Source organism: Oncorhynchus mykiss, chromosome 3 (genome assembly GCF_057628025.1).
Source record: "Oncorhynchus mykiss isolate SJ-2025 chromosome 3, ASM5762802v1, whole genome shotgun sequence".
In the NCBI taxonomy this organism is placed as follows: Eukaryota; Metazoa; Chordata; class Actinopteri; order Salmoniformes; family Salmonidae; genus Oncorhynchus; species Oncorhynchus mykiss.
In genome coordinates, this window is record NC_143024.1 from 80,744,483 (window position 1) to 80,764,482 (window position 20,000).

Genomic DNA, 20,000 nt, shown 5'->3' on the forward strand with positions numbered 1-20,000 from the left:
ACAAAAGTAGAACTGTTTTGCCATAATGACCATCGTTATGTTTGGAGGAAAAAGGCGGATGCTTGCAAGCCGAAGACACCATCCCAACCGTGAAGCACGAGGTGGCAGCATCATGTTGTGTGGATGCTTTGCTGCAGGAGGGACTGGTGCAATTCACAAAATAGATGGCATCATGAGGTCAGAAAACTATCTGGACATTTTGAAGCAACATCTCAAGACATCAGTCAGGAAGTTACAGCTTGGTCGTAAATTGGTCTTCCAAATGGACAGTGACCCCAAGCATACTTCCAAGGTTGTGGCAAAATGGCTTAAGGACAACAAAGTCAAGGTATTGGAGTGGCCATCACAAAGCCCTGACCTCAGTCCTATAGAACATTTATGGTCAGAACTGAAAAAGTGTGTGCGAGCAAGGAGACCTACAAACCTGACTCAGTTACAGCAGCTCTGTCAGGAGGAATGGGCCAAAATTCACCCAACTTATTGTGGGAAGCTTGTGGAAGACTACCCGAAACGTCTGACTGTCACGCTCGTCGAAATGAGTGGACCAAGGTGCAGCGTGGTAGGCGTACATTTTCCTTTATTAAATGAACACCGAACAAAAACAACAAAATACCAAACGAAACGTGAAGCTAAATAATAGTGCGAACAGGCAACTATCCATAGTCAAGATCCCACAAAGCACAATGGGAAATGGCTACCTAAATATGATCCCCAATCAGAGACAACGATAAACAGCTGCCTCTGATTGGGAACCATACTAGTCCAACAGAGAAATATAATTAACCTAGATAACCCACCCTTAAATCACACCCTGACCTAACCAACATAGAGATTAAAAGCTCTCTATGGTCAGGGCGTGACAGTACCCCCCCCCCCCCCCCCCCCCCTAACGTCAAGGGGGAGGCTCCGGTGCGGGGCGAAGTACCCACTCCGCTCGTGGACACTTCATCGGAGGAACTGGACCGTGCCGCGTTGCCGGAGGAACCGGACCGTAGATCGTCGCCAGAGGAACCGGAACGTAGATCGTCGCCGGGGACTCCGGACCGTAGATCGTCTCCAGGGACTCGGGACCGTGGTTCATCAACCTGAGGCTCCGGACTGGGAACCCTCGCAGGAGGCTCTGGACTGGGAAACCTCGCAGGAGGCCACGGACTGGGAAGCCCCGCTAGAGGCTCTGGACCGCAGACCGTCTCAGGAGGTTCCGGACCGCGGACCTTCTCAGGACTGTGGACCGTCGTTGGAGGTTCCTCAGGGCGAGTGCGGGGAGGAGTCACAGGACGTACTGGACTGTGGAGGCGCACTTGAGGCCTGATGCGTGGGACTGGTACAGGTGGCCCCGGGCTGATGACACGCACCTCAGGGTGAGTGCGGGGAAGAGGCACAGGACGTACTGGACTGTGGTGGCGCACTGGAGACACGGTAATTATGGCCGGTGCAGGATATACTGGGCCGTGGAGGCGCACCGGAGGTCCGGAACGTGGAGCTGGCACAACGCTTCCTGGCTGGTGTCAGTTGCGGGGCGCTGGCACATGACGCACTGGCGACACAGTGCATAGAGCCGGCACAGGATATCCTGGACCGAGGAGGCGTACTGGAGACCAGGAGCGCTGAGGCGGCACAACCCGTCCTGGCTGGATGCTCACTTTCGCACGGCAAGTGTGAAGAGCTGGCACCAAGCGCACCGGGCTGTGAATGCACACTGCAGAGACAGTGCGTTTCACCGCATAACATGGTGCCTAAATGGTCACATGCTCCTTAAAGCGAGTGTGGGGAGTTGGCTCTGGTCTGGAACCTGCCTCCGCCAACCACCCCTAGTGCCCCTCGTGCTTGCGTGTGCCTCTCGTGCTTGCGTCTTGGTTGCGAACCCCGGAGTTGTCGTTGACCCTCCTTCGCTGCCTCCGTCTGCTTCCCCAGCAGGCTTTCATATCTCCCCAATACTTCCTCCCAAGTCCAGGCTATTCTCTCCTCAACCTCCTCTATAGACAAGGATGCCATCTCCTCCCGAGCACGCTGCTTGGGCCTTTGATGGTGGGATCTTCTGTCACGCTCGTCGAAATGAGTGGACCCACCCCTAAATCACACCCCGACCTATCCAACATAGAGAATAAAAGCTCTCTATGGTCAGGGCGTGACATTGACCCAAGTGAAACTATTTAAAGGCAATGCTACCAAATGCTAATTGAGTGTATGTAAACTTCTGACCCACTGGGAATGTGATGAAGGAAATAAAAGCTGAAATAAATCATTCTCCTGTCACGTTCTGACCTTTATTTCCTTTGTTTTGTCATTATTTAGTATGGTCAGGGCGTGAGTTGGGGTGGGCAGTCTATGTTTATTTTTCTATGATTTGGGTATTTCTATGTTTCGGCCTAGTATGGTTCTCAATCAGAGGCAGGTGTCATTAGTCGTCTCTGATTGAGAATCATACTTAGGTAGCCTGGGTTTCACTGTGTGTTTGTAGGTGATTGTTCCTGTCTCTGTGTTTGCACCAGATAGGGCTGTTTTGGTTTTGCACATTTCTTGTTTTTGTTAGTCTATTCATGTATAGTTTCTTGATGAAAGAACCATGAATAATAACCACGCTGCGTTTTGGTCCGCCTCTCCTTCACCTCAAGCAAACCGTTACATCTCCCTACTATTATTCTGACATTTCACATTCTTAAAATAAAGTGGTGATCCTAACTGACCTAAAACAGGGAATTTTTACTAGGATTAAATGTCAGGAATTGTGAAAAACTGAGTTTAAATGTATTTGGCTAAGGTGTATGTAAACTTCCGACTTTAACTGTATCTTGTAGATTTAGAACAGACACTTCAAAACGTTGTTTCTTATGACTTATTTTTTAGACTGTCCTATTTGCCATGTATGAATGTGTTATTCTGTGCGTTTCTATGGGCTTTAGTTGTAATGGCCAAAATCAATATTTTCTATTACTTATTTTTATTCAACTTTTTTTACACCTACAGGGGTAATCAGATGTGATAAATAATCCATAGTATGACCATCTTAAAACAATTCCATATGATATGGTGTGTGTGTGTGTCCGTGTGTGTCCATGTCCATCCCCATTAACCAAACATAAAATTAACACTCCACTCTCTGCCAGATCGTATATTTGGACACACAAACACATACACACAGAGACAGACACACACATGCACATATACACTGAGAGAACAGATCATCGGCGCTGATTTGATTAATTCCATAGTGGGTATGAAGCTAGAAAACCATTACTCAAGTACATTATCTTTCATTTATTTATAGAAGCACTAACATGATTCCTTCTCATTTCATGTGCATGTGTGTGTCTGTATGCATCATTGTGCGCGTGTGTGTATGCATGATGGTGTGTGTGTGTGTACGCATGATTGTGTGTGTGTGTATGCATTGTGTGTGTGTATGATTGTTTGTACAGTTTGTGTGCGCCCGCGTGTTTGTGTGTGTGCATGCATGTCTGCGTATGCGTGTGTGTGAGGAGTGAAAGCTCCTTGTTGCTGTTTGCGGTAACACACAGGATCTATGGGCTTCTGTTTCATCTGTCTGCAGCGAAGTATCTGTTGTCAGACACTCTCATGCTGTTAGGGATGCTAACCTGTCTATTCCCCTGGGCTCCATGCCTCAACAGCACAGGCATGAAATCCCCAGGGGAAAATAGACTTTGTTTCCTTTGGCTGGACAGCATACAGAGTTACTAGTTAATAACCATATGCAATGCAACAAATGCCACATCAATGCTGAAGTGCACCGCCTTTGAAACCCCCAGAGAATAACAAGTAGAACTTTGTTATTGTAGTGCATAATGTAGAGACTGTCTAAAGCGTTGAATGTCAGTATACCCCAGATGTGGATGCAGAGGGAAAGGAGGAGAGAGACTCGTGCTCTCCATGTCAACCCCTCCATCATAGTGGGAGATAGGCCTATTGCAGCATATTGCACTCCTCATCCAATAGCGGAATCAGAAACCTTCTCTAGCAGTAATTAATAGTCCGTTCTAACATGTAGGTTTAACTCAGGGATAGATGTGACACCACAGGGAGACATAATCTTGCCGTTTTCGCTTAGACTCCTCCCGATGTGTGCGTGCAAGACAGAGAGAGACAGAGAGAGAGAAGTGTTGTCACTGTATGAAAGAAAAGAGGATAAACTGTATCCCTCCCCTGTGGCCTTTTAGACCTCATTACAGATGGAGGGGATCTTAACTCCCCCTATCTCTGAAGCTCAGATGGAGGGGATCTTAACTCCCCCTATCTCTGAAGCTCAGATGGATCGATCCTCAGTGGGTTCACACTCTGTCTCAGCACTGGCACATCTATATGGATGGGTTTGGATGAGGCCCTTGGTGAATTAGCCTAGAATGATTTAAATCTCAACGCATCCCTTTGAATAGTATTGTCTATCATTAATGTTCAGAGAATTGATCTTGGAGAACATTTTATGTGTTTCAATAATTGGCTGGTGTTCGACATCAATGTCTATGCAACATTCTATATATTTGCAGCTAGATAGAGGCTAATTTCAAGCGCTCTAGCATTGAAAGTACTGAAAGTACCCATCAGTGACTACAACATCTCCTGACCACTATACTGTAGTTAAACAATAAGGTCAGAGGGCGTGTGGTATATTGGCTATATCCCACAAATGCTTGAGGTGCCTTATTGCTACCAACATAAATAAAACAGTAAACAATTATTTTTGCGTCATATTGTCTGATATACACACGGCTAAAATGCTGTTTCAGCCAATCAGCATCCAGGACTTAAACTACCTGATTTATAATGCTTAGTAATACATTTGTAACAGTCTGACAGACAGTCTTTCTCATTGTTAACCCTTAGTGGTTATTCTCTTAACCTGCTGTGTTCCCTGTCCTGGTTCCAGGCATAGCAGCATCCGACCCCATCATGAACATGCTGCTGAGAGCAGAGGAATGCTGGGTAGAGAGACTGAAGGACCCCTCTGTCCCACCGGCCCCTACAGACAAACGCTACGATGGAGGAGAACACGACCACCCCATCCCCGTCAAGAACCTGTGAGTTTGATGATCAATTCATCAGACTATCAAATTACCTTACTTATCTATATTATGCACACATTATAGTATTATTTTTCTTCTACTTTTTACCCCTTTTTCTCCCCAATTTCATGGTATCCAATTGGTAGTTATAGTCTTGTCTCATTGCTGCAACTCCTGTACGGACTTGGGAGAGGCGAAGGTCGAGAGCCGTGCATCCTCCGAAACACAACCCAACCAAGCCGCAATGCTTCTTGACACTATGCCCACCTAACCCGTAAGCCAGCCGCACCAATGTGTCGGAGGAAACGCCGTACACCTGGTGACCGTGTCAGCGTGCATGCGCCCGGCCGGTCACAGGAGTTGCTAGAGTGCAATGGGACAAGAACATCCCTGTCTGGCCAAGCCCTCCCTTAACCCGGACGAAGCTGGGCCAATTGTGCGCCGCCCCATGGTCTCCCCGTCATGGCCGTCTGCGACAGAGCCTGGACTCGAACCAGGATCTCTAGTGGCACAGCTAGCAACTGCAATGCAGTGCCTAAGGCCATACAATATAGTTAAAGATGTTTCGGTATCAGTATTCAAAAGCAAATGATTCCCTTAGTAATAATTGTACCTCCTGCCCAACCTTGTAGGACCCCCCTGTCCATGCCCCTCTCTAAGAGGGACAGTCTGTTGGAGAAGTGTGCCATGTTCAGGGAGTTGGGAGGGGGGCTGAGCAGATATACTTCACAGGACAACGGTCTAGATGCACCCACAGGACCCTGCAAACTGGAGCAGGCAAGTACACTCAACATCTGCACTACAACGAAGTGTACACTCAATATGTTCACCTCTGCTATACACTTCACATCTCTATTGCAGAAAAGTTTACACTTACTGTATGGGAAACCAAGTCCATGTGTGGTTGCTATGGTAACCTGTGTGGTGTGGTGTTGCAGGTGAAGCTGATGCCTCCGGCGCCTAATGATGACCTGGCGTCTCTCAGTGAGCTCACAGACAGCAGCCTGCTCTACGAGATGCAGAAACGCTTTGGCAACGACCAGATATATGTAGGTAGAACACACACACACGCAAACACACACACACGGACACACACATGGACACACTTACATACCATTGGAGTGATCCATTGATCGTGAGATGCCAGCTTGCACACTGGGCAGTCTTTCCCCTGACTGTCCCCAGATCCAGAGTTGAGGAGGGAAACCAGCACCCTTCACCCCTCCACCTCTCCACCTCTCCACTCCTCCACCCCTCCACACCTCCACTCCTCAACCTCTCCAATCTCCACCCCTCTACCCCTCCTCCTCTCCACTCCTCCACCTCTCCACCTCTCCACCCCTCCACCTCTCCACTCCTCCACCCCTCCACACCTCCACTCCTCAACCCCTCCACCCCTCCACCTCTCCACTCTCCACCCCTCTACCCCTCCACCCGTCCAACTTTCCATCACTCCACCTCTCCTCTCCTCCACCTCTCCACCTCTCCACTCCTCCACCCCTCCTCCTCTCCACTCCTCCACCCCTCCACCTCTCCACTCCTCCACCTCTCCACTCCTCCACCTCTCCTCCTCTCCACTCCTCCACCACTCTACCCCTCCTCCTCTCCACTCCTCAACCCCTCCACTCCTCCACCCCTCCACCTCTCCACTCTCCACCCCTCTACCCCTCCACCCGTCCAACTTTCCACCACTCCACCTCTCCACTCCTCCACCTCTCCACTCCTCCACCTCTCCACCCCTCCACCTCTCCACTCCTCCACTCCTCCACCCCTCCTCCTCTCCACTCAACCACCTCTCCACCCCTCCACCTTTCCTCTCCTCCACCTCTCCACTCCTCAACCCATCCACTCCTCCACCCCTCCACCTCTCCACTCTCCACCCCTCTGCCCCTCCTCCTCTCCACTCCTCCACCTCTCCACCTCTCCACCCCTCCACCTCTCCACTCCTCCACCCCTCCACACCTCCACTCCTCAACCCCTCCACCCCTCCACCTCTCCACTCTCCACCCCTCTACCCCTCCACCCGTCCAACTTTCCACCACTCCACCTCTCCTCTCCTCCACCTCTCCACTCCTCCACCTCTCCACTCCTCCACCCCTCCTCCTCTCCACTCCTCCACCTCTCCACCTCTCCACACCTCCACTCATCAACCCCTCCACCCCTCCACCTCTCCACTCCTCCACCTCTCCACTCCTCCATCCCTCCTCCTCTCCACTCCTCCACCTCTCCACCCCTCCACCTTTCCTCTCCTCCACCTCTCCACTCCTCAACCCCTCCACTCCTCCACCCCTCCACCTCTCCACTCTCCACCCCTCTACCCCTCCTCCTCTCCACTCCTCCACCTCTCCACCCCTCCACCTCTCCACTCCTCCACCCCTCCACACCTCCACTCCTCAACCCCTCAACCCCTCCACCCCTCCACCCGTCCAACTTTCCACCACTCCACCTCTCCTCTCCTCCACCTCTCCACTCCTCCACCTCTCCACTCCTCCACCTCTCCACTCCTCCACCCCTCCTCCTCTCCACTCCTCCACCCCTCCACACCACTCCTCAACTCCTCCACTTCTCCACCCCTCCACCACTCCACTCTCCACCCCTCTACCCCTCCTCCTCTCTACTCCTCCACCTCTCCACCCCTCCACCTCTCCACTCCTCCACCCCTCCACACCTCCACTCCTCAACCCCTCCACCCCTCCACCTCTCCACTCTCCACCCCTCTACCCCTTCACCCATCCAACTTTCCTCCACTCCACCTCTCCTCTCCTCCACCTCTCCACTCCTCCACCTCTCCACTCCTGTCCACCCCTCCTCCTCTCCACCCCTCCACCTCTCCACTCCTCCACCTCTCCACTCTTCCACCCCTCCTCCTCTCCACTCCTCCACCTCTCCACCCCTCCACCTCTCCACTCCTCCACCTCTCCACTCCTCCACCTCTCCACTCCTCCACCCCTCCTCTTCCTCTCAACCCTTCCACCTCTCCACTCCTCCACCTCTCCACTCCTCCACCTCTCCTCATCTCCACTCCTCCACCTCTCCACCCCTCCACCTCTCCTCTCCTCCACCTCTCCACTCCTCCACCCCTCCACCTCTCCACTCTCCACCCCTCTACCCCTCTACCCCTCCACCCGTCCACCTTTCGACCACTCCACCTTTCCTCTCCTCCACCTTTCCACTCCTCCACCCCTCCTCCTCTCCACTCGTCCACTCTTACAATCTTCCACTCCTCCAGCCCTGCAGACCAGTTACTGGACCTGTGTTATTGCACGTGACTGGTACATGGGTGGTTGTCCTGTTTATCTGTCTCTGTTGCCCGGCCAGGCACTGGTGGCTGCTAGTGGTGGTTATAGGGTTGGTACCCTCTTTGAGTCAGTCCCCCACCCCTCTCTGTCCTGTATTGTGGGCTAGTGGCTGATGTGTGAGTGGAGTGTGTGAGCTCTGGCCAGGGTCTGGTGTCTGGAAGGTGTCCCAGGAGACTCATTGTCTGCTGTTGCCAGGGACAAGACCCAGGGATGGGGGATGAATAGAACTACTAAGAGCCAGCCTAAATGTACTACACAGATATACGCACAGATACACACGGACACGCGACACTCACACAAAGGATAAATATCCCATAATGGAGAATCAATGACGCTTTGGTTCGATGGACAAAATCCATGACTGCAATTATGAGAAAATATGAGAGACATACTAACCAGTGGACATTCTAACCAGTGGTGGAAAAAGTACCTAGATGTCAGACTTAAGTATAAGTAAAGATGCCTTCATAGAAAATGACTCAATGAAAAGTAAAAGTCACCCAGTAAAATTCTACTTGAGTAAAAGTCTAAAGGTATTTGGTATAAAGTGTATGTAAGTATCAAAAGTAAAAGTATAAATCATTTTAAATGCCTTATTAAGCAAACCAGGTGGCACCATTTTCTAGTTTTTTTTATTTACAGATAGCCAGGGGCACACTCCAACACATAATTTACAAACAAATCATTTGTGTTTAGTGAATCCTCCAGATCAGAGGCATTAGATGACCAGAGATATTCTCTTGACAATTGTGTGAATTGGACCATTTTCCTGTTCTGCTAAGCATTCAAAATGTAACGAGTACTTTTGGGTGTCAGGGAATATGTGTGGATTAAAAAGTACGTTATTGAAATAAAAGTAAAAGTTGTTCAAAATATAAATAGTTAAGTAAAGTACAGATACCCCCAAAAACGGCTTAAGTAGTACTTCAAAGTATTTGTACTTAAGTACTTTACACCACTGATTGTAACCACATTTCACTGTTGCCTGGTCCATAGCTCCACATGGAGGATGGTACTGTAGAATGACTAAAGCCAGACCAATGGAATGGAACACCCTGGCTATTCTCATAAGTGTGTGAAAAGGCTCCGATAACTTGGTTTTTACTGAGCCACAGATGGGGGAGAGACTGGCTTGTTGGACATGGAGAGGAGGGAGTAGATTGAAAGAGGACAGAAAAGAGAGGAAAGATTGAGAGAGAACAGAAAAGAGGGGGGAGATTGAGAGAGGACAAAGAAGAGTGGGTAGATTGAGAGAGGACAGAGAAGAGTGGGTAGATTAAGAGAGGACAGAGAAGAGTGGGTAGATTGAGAGAGGACAGAGAAGAGTGGGTAGATTGAGAGAGGACAGAGAAGAGTGGGTAGATTAAGAGAGGACAGAGAAGAGTGGGTAGATTGAGAGAGGACCGAGAAGAGTGGGTAGATTGAGAGAGGACAGAGAAGAGTAGGTAGATTGAGAGAGGACAGAGAAGAGTGGGTAGATTGAGAGAGGACAGAGAAGAGTGGGTAGATTGAGAGAGGACAGAGAAGAGGGGTAGATTGAGAGAGGACAGAGAAGAGGGGGTAGATTGAGAGAGGACAGAGAAGAGTGTGTAGATTGAGAGAGGACAGAGAAGAGTGGGTAGATTGAGAGAGGACAGAGAAGAGTGGGTAGATTGAGAGAGGACAGAGAAGAGTGGGTAGATTGAGAGAGGACAGAGAAGAGTGGGTAGATTGAGAGAGGACAGAGAAGAGTGGGTAGATTGAGAGAAGACAGAGAAGAGGGGGTAGATTGAGAGAGGACAGAGAAGAGTGGGTAGATTGAGAGAGAAAAAAGTAACCCGATCTTTGAAGTTCCCCTTGGGCACTGATCTAGAATCATCTATCCTTGTCCATCCTCACCTAAACCATTAGGAGTGAAAATGCTAAACTAACATTCGATCAACGTCTGAGGGGACTTTGTAGCTCATTAATTTTCAGGCCAGGCCTGAGGACAGGCAGGGCAGCATTTTAGCATCTTAGTGATACCATATCCTATCCAGCCCCAGCAGGGCCTCCTAGAGAACATAGGGTTAGCAGTTAGCATTCAGCCAGCTCAGGTATTTTTGTGGGAAGTAGGGCTAGCACCTAGCAGCTGTACAGTAGTAGCTGTAAGGGTTAGTGTTTACTGTATATCTTTGTCAGAGGACGGCGTTTTGGCAGCAGTATCTAGACAGCCTGAGGGTCTACAGCAGGAAGAAAGAAGAACCATAGAAATGAAATAAGAATACCTGTCTACCTCCATGCAGATTTTGCTTTCCCATTTATGAAAGGGGCTTTGTGGTAAGGTTAGTATTTGGACCACACATAGGCTACAAACTGTCACAATACAGAAAAAAAAATTATACACAATTTAAAACACCAAATTAAATAAACAGCTAATATTATTTAACCTGTTAATAATCAAACAAAACAAACACATGAATCAATATAAAAGTCTTTCTCCTAAACTGACCCAGAGACAACAACACATCCAACTGAAACGTTATTTGGAGATTATTCCACATGATAGGGCCCTTGGTAGGAAAAGGCAGATTTACCCAACTCTGTGGATACAGGTGGAGTCTCCAGCATTAACCAACTCTGTGGATACACGTGGAGTCTCCGTCATTAACCAACTCTGTGGATACACGTGGAGTCTCCAGCATTAACCAACTCTGTGGATACACGTGGAGTCTCCGTCATTAACCAACTCTGTGGATACGCGTGGAGTCTCCAGCATTAACCAACTCTGTGGATACACGTGGAGTCTCCATCATTAACCAACTCTGTGGATACACGTGGAGTCTCCATCATTAACCAACTCTGTGGATACACGTGGTCTCCAGCATTAACCAACTCTGTGGATACACGTGGAGTCTCCAGCATTAACCAACCCTGTGATCTAGTGTTGTAATCTGAGTTTCTGTATTTCAACAATGATGTTAAGTAAATTTGTAGTTTATTGACTAAGGCTTTATAAAGAAAAACAGAATAATGAAGTGACCTACGTGGTTTTAGCGAGGTCCAACCAACTTTATGATGAAGGATGCAGTGGTGTCAAAACTGTCAGATGTTATCAAACAAAGTGTGCTGTGATACATTGTGTCCAAGGGCTTCAAAACACTGGTAGCTGCATTCATGTATATAATATCACCATAATCTATAACAGGAATTAATTATCTGTTTTCTGCTATTTAATGAAGGGATCTATCCCTATAGAAGAAGCCCAACTTAATTCTTCATTTATTGACTAACTCGTCAACATGCTTTTTAAAAGATATATTTTCGTCAATTCAGATCCCAAGATATTTATAGGCAGGGACACGATCAATGAGGGAACCATCTAACGTACTTATGCACAAATCATCAGTTACATTATTACATGATTTGTAAAATAGCATGTACTTGGTTTCACCAGCAGGTTTCTTACCTGTATCACACTTTCCTGTTCTTGAGGGGGTCGGCAGAGGTTGCCAAAGCGCCCACGCTCCCAGGAGTGCATATTTGGGAATGAGCATGTCCATTCAACTGCAACGGTGGGGATTACTTTAAAAATAGTTCTTATAATAGTGTTTATTGAAGTGTTTATAGACGTGTTTATTGGCGTGTTTATTGACAAATTCATTGTTGTGTTTACTGTCGTATTTATTGTTGTGTTTATTGACGTATTTATTGTCATGTTTATTTTAGTTTATTTATGTATTTATTAGTGTATTTATTTATGTATTTATTGTCGTTTTTATTGACGTATTTATTTTCATGTTTATTGATGTGTTTATTGTTATGTTTATTGACGTATTTATTGGCGTATTTGTTGATGTGTTTATTGATGTGTTTATGGATGTATTTATTGTCATGTTTATTGATGTATTTATTGGCACTTTTAATGATGTGTTTATTGTAATGTTTATTGATGTATTTATTGATGTATTTATTGTCATGCTCATTGTTGTATTTATTGCCCTGTTTATTGACGTATTTATTGTCGTGTTTGTTTATGTATTTAATGTCATGTTTATTGATGTATTTATTGCCACTTTTAATGATGTATTTATTGTCATGTTTATTGATGTATTTATTGATGTGTTTATTGTAATGTTTATTGATGTATTTATTGATGTATTTATTGTCATGCTCATTGTTGTATTTATTGCCCTGTTTATTGACGTATTTATTGTCGTGTTTGTTTATGTATTTAATGTCATGTTTATTGACGTATTTATTGTCATGTATATTGACGGATTTGTTGTCATATTTATTGAGGTATTCATTGTTATGTTTATTGACACATTTATTGCCATGTTTGTTGATGTATTTATTGCTTTATTTATTGATGTTTTTATTGATGTGTTTTTTACATATTTATTTTTGTGTTTATTGTTTTTTTTTATTGATGTATTTATTGTTGTATTTTTTGTCATATTTATTGACGTATTTATTGTTTTTTTATTTATGTTTTTATTGATGTATTTATTGTAATGTTTATTGATGTATTTATTGACGTATTTATTGACGTATTTATTGATGTATTTATTGTCATGTTTATTGACGTATTTATTGATGTATTTATTGTCATGTTTATTGACTTATTTATTGATGTATTTATTGTTGTGTTTATTGACATATTTATTGTCATGTTTATTGATGTATTTATTGATGTAGTTATTGTCATGTTTATTGACGTATTTATTGACGCATTTATTGTCATGATTATTGACGTATTTATTGTTATGTTTATTGACATATTTATTGACGCATTTATTGTCATGATTATTGACGTAGTTATTGTCATGTTAATTGACATATTTATTGTCATGTTTATTGACGTATTTATTGACGCATTTATTGTCATGATTATTGACGTAGTTATTGTCATGTTAATTGACATATTTATTGTCATGTTTATTGACGTATTTATTGACGAATTTATTGTCATGATTATTGACGTAGTTATTGTCATGTTAATTGACATATTTATTGTCATGTTTATTGACATATTTATTGTCATGTTTATTGACGTATTTATTGATGTATTTATTGTTGTGTTTATTGATGTATTTATTGTCATGTTTATTGATGTATTTATTGTCATGTTTATTGATGTATTTATTGACGTATTTATTGATGTATTTATTGTTATGTTTATTGACGTATTTATTGATGTAGTTATTGTCATGTTTATTGACATATTTATTGTCATGTTTATTGACGTATTTATTGACGTATTTATTGTCATGTTTATTGACATATTTATTGTCATGTTTATTGACGTATTTATTGACGTATTTATTGTCATGTTTATTGACGTGTTTATTGAAGTATTTATTGTAATGTTTATTGATGTATTTATTGATGTATTTATTGTTGTGTTTATTGACGTATTTATTGATGTATTTATTGATGTATTTATTGTCATGTTTATTGACGTGTTTATTGATGTATTTATTGTAATGTTTATTGATGTATTTATTGATGTATTTATTGTTGTGTTTATTGACATGTTTATTGTCATGTTTATTGACATATTTATTGTCATGTTTATTGATGTATTTATTGTCATGTTTATTGATGTATTTATTGATATATTTATTGTTGTGTTTATTGACGTGTTTATTGACGTATTTACTGAAGTGTTTATTGTATTGTTTATTGACGTATTTATTGATGTATTTATTGTCATGTTTATTGATGTATTTATTGTCATGTTTATTGATGTATTTATTGATATATTTATTGTTGTGTTTATTGACGTGTTTATTGACGTATTTACTGAAGTGTTTATTGTAATGTTTATTGTCATGTTTATTGATGTATTTATTGTCATGTTTATTGATGTATTTATTGATGTATTTATTGTTGTGTTTATTGACATGTTTATTGTCATGTTTATTGACATATTTATTGTCATGTTTATTGATGTATTTATTGTCATGTTTATTGATGTATTTATTGATATATTTATTGTTGTGTTTATTGACGTGTTTATTGACGTATTTACTGAAGTGTTTATTGTAAAGTTTATTGACGTATTTATTGATGTATTTATTGTCATGTTTATTGATGTATTTATTGATCTATTTATTGATGTATTTATTGATGTATTTATTTATGTATTTATTGTCATGTTTATTGATGTATTTATTGATGTATTTATTGTCATGTTTATTGATGTATTTATTGATGTATTTATTGATGTATTTATTGATGTATTTATTGTCATGTTTATTGATGTATTTATTGATGTATTTATTGATGTATTTATTGATGTATTTATTGTCATGTTTATTGATGTATTTATTGATGCATTTATTGATGTATTTATTGTCATGTTTATTGACGTATTTATTGATGTATTTATTGATGTATTTATTGTCATGTTTATTGATGTATTTATTGATGTATTTATTGATGTATTTATTGTCATGTTTATTGACGTATTTATTGTTGTGTTTATTGATGTATTTATTGATGTATTTATTGATGTATTTATTGTCATGTTTATTGACGTATTTATTGTTGTGTTTATTGATGTATTTATTGATGTATTTATTGATGTATTTTTTGTCATGTTTATTGATGTATTTATTGATGTATTTATTGTCATGTTTATTGATGTATTTATTGATGTATTTATTGATGTATTTATTGATGTATTTATTGTCATGTTTATTGATGTATTTATTGATGTATTTATTGATGTATTTATTGTCATGTTTATTGACGTATTTATTGTCGTGTTTATTGATGTATTTATTGATGTATTTATTGATGTATTTATTGTCATGTTTATTGACGTATTTATTGTTGTGTTTATTGATGTATTCCATGTCATGTTTATTGATGTATTTATTGATGTATTTATTGTCATGTTTATTGACGTATTTATTGTCGTGTTTATTGATGTATTTATTGATGTATTTATTGTCATGCTCATTGTTGTATTTATTGCCCTGTTTATTGACGTATTTATTGTCGTGTTTGTTTATGTATTTAATGTCATGTTTATTGACGTATTTATTGTCATGTATATTGACGGATTTGTTGTCATATTTATTGAGGTATTCATTGTTATGTTTATTGACACATTTATTGCCATGTTTGTTGATGTATTTATTGCTTTATTTATTGATGTTTTTATTGATGTGTTTTTTACATATTTATTTTTGTGTTTATTGTTTTTTTTTATTGATGTATTTATTGTTGTATTTTTTGTCATATTTATTGACGTATTTATTGTTTTTTTATTTATGTTTTTATTGATGTATTTATTGTAATGTTTATTGATGTATTTATTGACGTATTTATTGACGTATTTATTGATGTATTTATTGTCATGTTTATTGACGTATTTATTGATGTATTTATTGTCATGTTTATTGACTTATTTATTGATGTATTTATTGTTGTGTTTATTGACATATTTATTGTCATGTTTATTGATGTATTTATTGATGTAGTTATTGTCATGTTTATTGACGTATTTATTGACGCATTTATTGTCATGATTATTGACGTATTTATTGTTATGTTTATTGACATATTTATTGACGCATTTATTGTCATGATTATTGACGTAGTTATTGTCATGTTAATTGACATATTTATTGTCATGTTTATTGACGTATTTATTGACGCATTTATTGTCATGATTATTGACGTAGTTATTGTCATGTTAATTGACATATTTATTGTCATGTTTATTGACGTATTTATTGACGAATTTATTGTCATGATTATTGACGTAGTTATTGTCATGTTAATTGACATATTTATTGTCATGTTTATTGACATATTTATTGTCATGTTTATTGACGTATTTATTGATGTATTTATTGTTGTGTTTATTGATGTATTTATTGTCATGTTTATTGATGTATTTATTGTCATGTTTATTGATGTATTTATTGACGTGTTTATTGATGTATTTATTGTTATGTTTATTGACGTATTTATTGATGTAGTTATTGTCATGTTTATTGACATATTTATTGTCATGTTTATTGACGTATTTATTGACGTATTTATTGTCATGTTTATTGACATATTTATTGTCATGTTTATTGACGTATTTATTGACGTATTTATTGTCATGTTTATTGACGTGTTTATTGAAGTATTTATTGTAATGTTTATTGATGTATTTATTGATGTATTTATTGTTGTGTTTATTGACGTATTTATTGATGTATTTATTGATGTATTTATTGTCATGTTTATTGACGTGTTTATTGATGTATTTATTGTAATGTTTATTGATGTATTTATTGATGTATTTATTGTTGTGTTTATTGACATGTTTATTGTCATGTTTATTGACATATTTATTGTCATGTTTATTGATGTATTTATTGTCATGTTTATTGATGTATTTATTGATATATTTATTGTTGTGTTTATTGACGTGTTTATTGACGTATTTACTGAAGTGTTTATTGTATTGTTTATTGACGTATTTATTGATGTATTTATTGTCATGTTTATTGATGTATTTATTGTCATGTTTATTGATGTATTTATTGATATATTTATTGTTGTGTTTATTGACGTGTTTATTGATGTATTTACTGAAGTGTTTATTGTAATGTTTATTGTCATGTTTATTGATGTATTTATTGTCATGTTTATTGATGTATTTATTGATGTATTTATTGTTGTGTTTATTGACATGTTTATTGTCATGTTTATTGACATATTTATTGTCATGTTTATTGATGTATTTATTGTCATGTTTATTGATGTATTTATTGATATATTTATTGTTGTGTTTATTGACGTGTTTATTGACGTATTTACTGAAGTGTTTATTGTAAAGTTTATTGACGTATTTATTGATGTATTTATTGTCATGTTTATTGATGTATTTATTGATCTATTTATTGATGTATTTATTGATGTATTTATTTATGTATTTATTGTCATGTTTATTGATGTATTTATTGATGTGTTTATTGTAATGTTTATTGATGTATTTATTGATGTATTTATTGTCATGCTCATTGTTGTATTTATTGCCCTGTTTATTGACGTATTTATTGTCGTGTTTGTTTATGTATTTAATGTCATGTTTATTGACGTATTTATTGTCATGTATATTGACGGATTTGTTGTCATATTTATTGAGGTATTCATTGTTATGTTTATTGACACATTTATTGTCGTGTTTATTGATGTATTTATTGATGTATTTATTGATGTATTTATTGTCATGTTTATTGACGTATTTATTGTTGTGTTTATTGATGTATTCCATGTCATGTTTATTGATGTATTTATTGATGTATTTATTGTCATGTTTATTGACGTATTTATTGTCGTGTTTATTGATGTATTTATTGATGTATTTATTGATGTATTTATTGTCATGTTTATTGACGTATTTATTGTCGTGTTTATTGATGTATTTATTGATGTATTTATTGATGTATTTATTGTCATGTTTATTGACATATTTATTGTTGTGTTTATTGATGTATTCCATGTCATGTTTATTGATGTATTTATTGATGTATTTATTGATGTATTTATTGTCATGTTTATTGATGTATTTATTGATGTATTTATTGTAATGTTTATTGACGTATTTATTGTCATGTTTATTTTCCAGTTTTCTATTCTTGATATTTAGTCTACCTCTTGTGATTTGGAAGGCACATATTCATGTATTGAGTCATTTTGTGCCAAGAATAATATGGTAATGCGATAAAAAATGTGGGATAACAGGCTATCTTCTTGACACCTCCTGTTTACGGGGATAGTATATTGCAATCACCTGTTTTTGGCAGGCTTTCTTACACAGAAGGCACAGTATTTCAGTTAGTTGGTTTCAGCTCTTCAGATGAAGTGCACCCGTAGATATAGAATTGTTCACCTATATGGATCCCTCCTGTGCCTACCTATCACCTCCCTTGGCTGTGAGACACGGTTCCCTTTGACACCATCATGAAGCCTATACAACATTGTCTTTATAACAACACCATAAACTCAGCATTGATGTTATAGTTGGATGAATGGTTTGAGCAGTTAGCGTACATTACCCCTGGTCCTCTCTCTCTGACTGATGAGATGCTATCATCAGTTAGCTCAATTGGCTAACATAGCAGTAGTGCTGAGGGCCTGCAAGCCTCTCCAACTCTCAGTGTGTTTGGGGTTGGGATTTAGTTCTTAGTCCTAACATGACCTTCAGGCTCCATGAGAGATGGGGCTTTGTGCTACTTGATTAGAGACATTAGGCCTATTACATGGTCTAGGTGGACTTCTGTGTTAACCCCAGTGGCTGGTAGTTTGACCAGACATGCCTCAGTTCAAGAGCACACAGTGATGCCTTAAACCAAACTCTGGGGACTGTATACCCGGCCACTGATGTTACAATATTCCATTGTGTATTTATTGATTTGTCCATGGAATAGAAGCTCTCTCTCACTTTACATTTCTACAGGTGATGTAAAATAAGGCCTGTTTTTTTCAGACCTACATCGGACACATTCTCCTCCTGGTCAATCCGAACAAAGACCTCCCCATCTACTCTACACTGGTGAGTATCTCACTACACACTACAGCAGGGGTGGGGGCCACAAAACATCTGTACTCACCATTTTCTTTGTACAAATATTTTTTAAATGCAACCTTTTTAGAACTAAGCAAGTCAGTTAAGAACAAATTCTTATATACAATGACGGCCTACCCCGGGCCAAACCCGGACGACACCGGGCCAATGGTGCGCTGCCCTACGGGACCCCCAATCACAGCAGAAAAGCACCCCCACAACATGATGCTGCCACACCCATGCTTCACGGTTGGGATGGTGTTCTTCGGCTTGCAAACATCCCCCTTTTCCTCCAAACATAACGAAGGTCATTATGGCCTAACAGTTCTATTTTTGTTTCATCAGACCTGAGGACATTTCTCCAAAAAGTACCATCTTTGTCCCCATGTGCAGTTGCAAACCGTAGTCTGTCTTTTTTATGGCAGTTTTGGAGCAGTGGCTTCTTCCTTGCTGAGCTGCCTTTCAGGTTATGTCGATATAGGACTCGTTTTACTGTGGATATAGATACTTTTGTACCTGTTTCCTCCAGCATCTTCACAAGGTAATTTGCTGTTGTTCTGGGATTGATTTGTACTTTTTGCACCAAAGTACGTTCATCTCTAGTAGACAGAACGCGTCTCCTTCCTGAGCGGTATGACGGCTGCGTGGTCCCATGGTGTTTATACTTGCGTACTATTGTTTGTACAGATGAACGTGGTACCTTCAGGCGTTTGGAAATTGCTCCCAAGGATGAACCAGAATTATTTTACTGAGGTCTTGGCTGATTTCTTTTGATTTCCCATGATGTCAAGTAAAGAGGCACTGAGTTTGAAGGTAGGCCTTGAAATACATCCACAGGTACACCTCCAATTGACTCAAATGATGTCAATTAGCCTATCAGAAGCTTGTAAAGCCATGACATCATTTTCTGGAATTTTCCAAGCTGTTTAAAGGCACAGTCAACTTAGTGTATGTAAACTTCTGACCAACTGGAATTGTGATACAGTGAATTATAAGTGAAATAATCTGTCTGTAAACAATTTTTGTGAAAATGACTTGTGTCTTGCACAAAGTAGATGTCCTAACCAATTTACCAAAACTATAGTTTGTTAACAAGAAATTTGTGGAGTGGTTGAAAAACAAGTTTTAATGACTCCAACCTAA

The 20,000-nt window shown here is 40.0% G+C and overlaps 1 protein-coding gene across 1 annotated transcript in view; it reads left to right on the forward strand.

The window, feature by feature from the left end:
* Positions 1–20,000, forward strand: part of LOC110504559 (unconventional myosin-XVI) — a 225,468-nt gene that overhangs the window by 81,575 nt on the left and 123,893 nt on the right. Inside the window, exons 9-12 of the mRNA XM_036975024.2 lie at positions 4,883–5,033; positions 5,651–5,795; positions 5,957–6,067; positions 18,780–18,845. Coding sequence (XP_036830919.2) covers positions 4,883–5,033; positions 5,651–5,795; positions 5,957–6,067; positions 18,780–18,845 — 473 coding nt within the window. The remainder of the gene's footprint in view (positions 1–4,882; positions 5,034–5,650; positions 5,796–5,956; positions 6,068–18,779; positions 18,846–20,000) is intronic.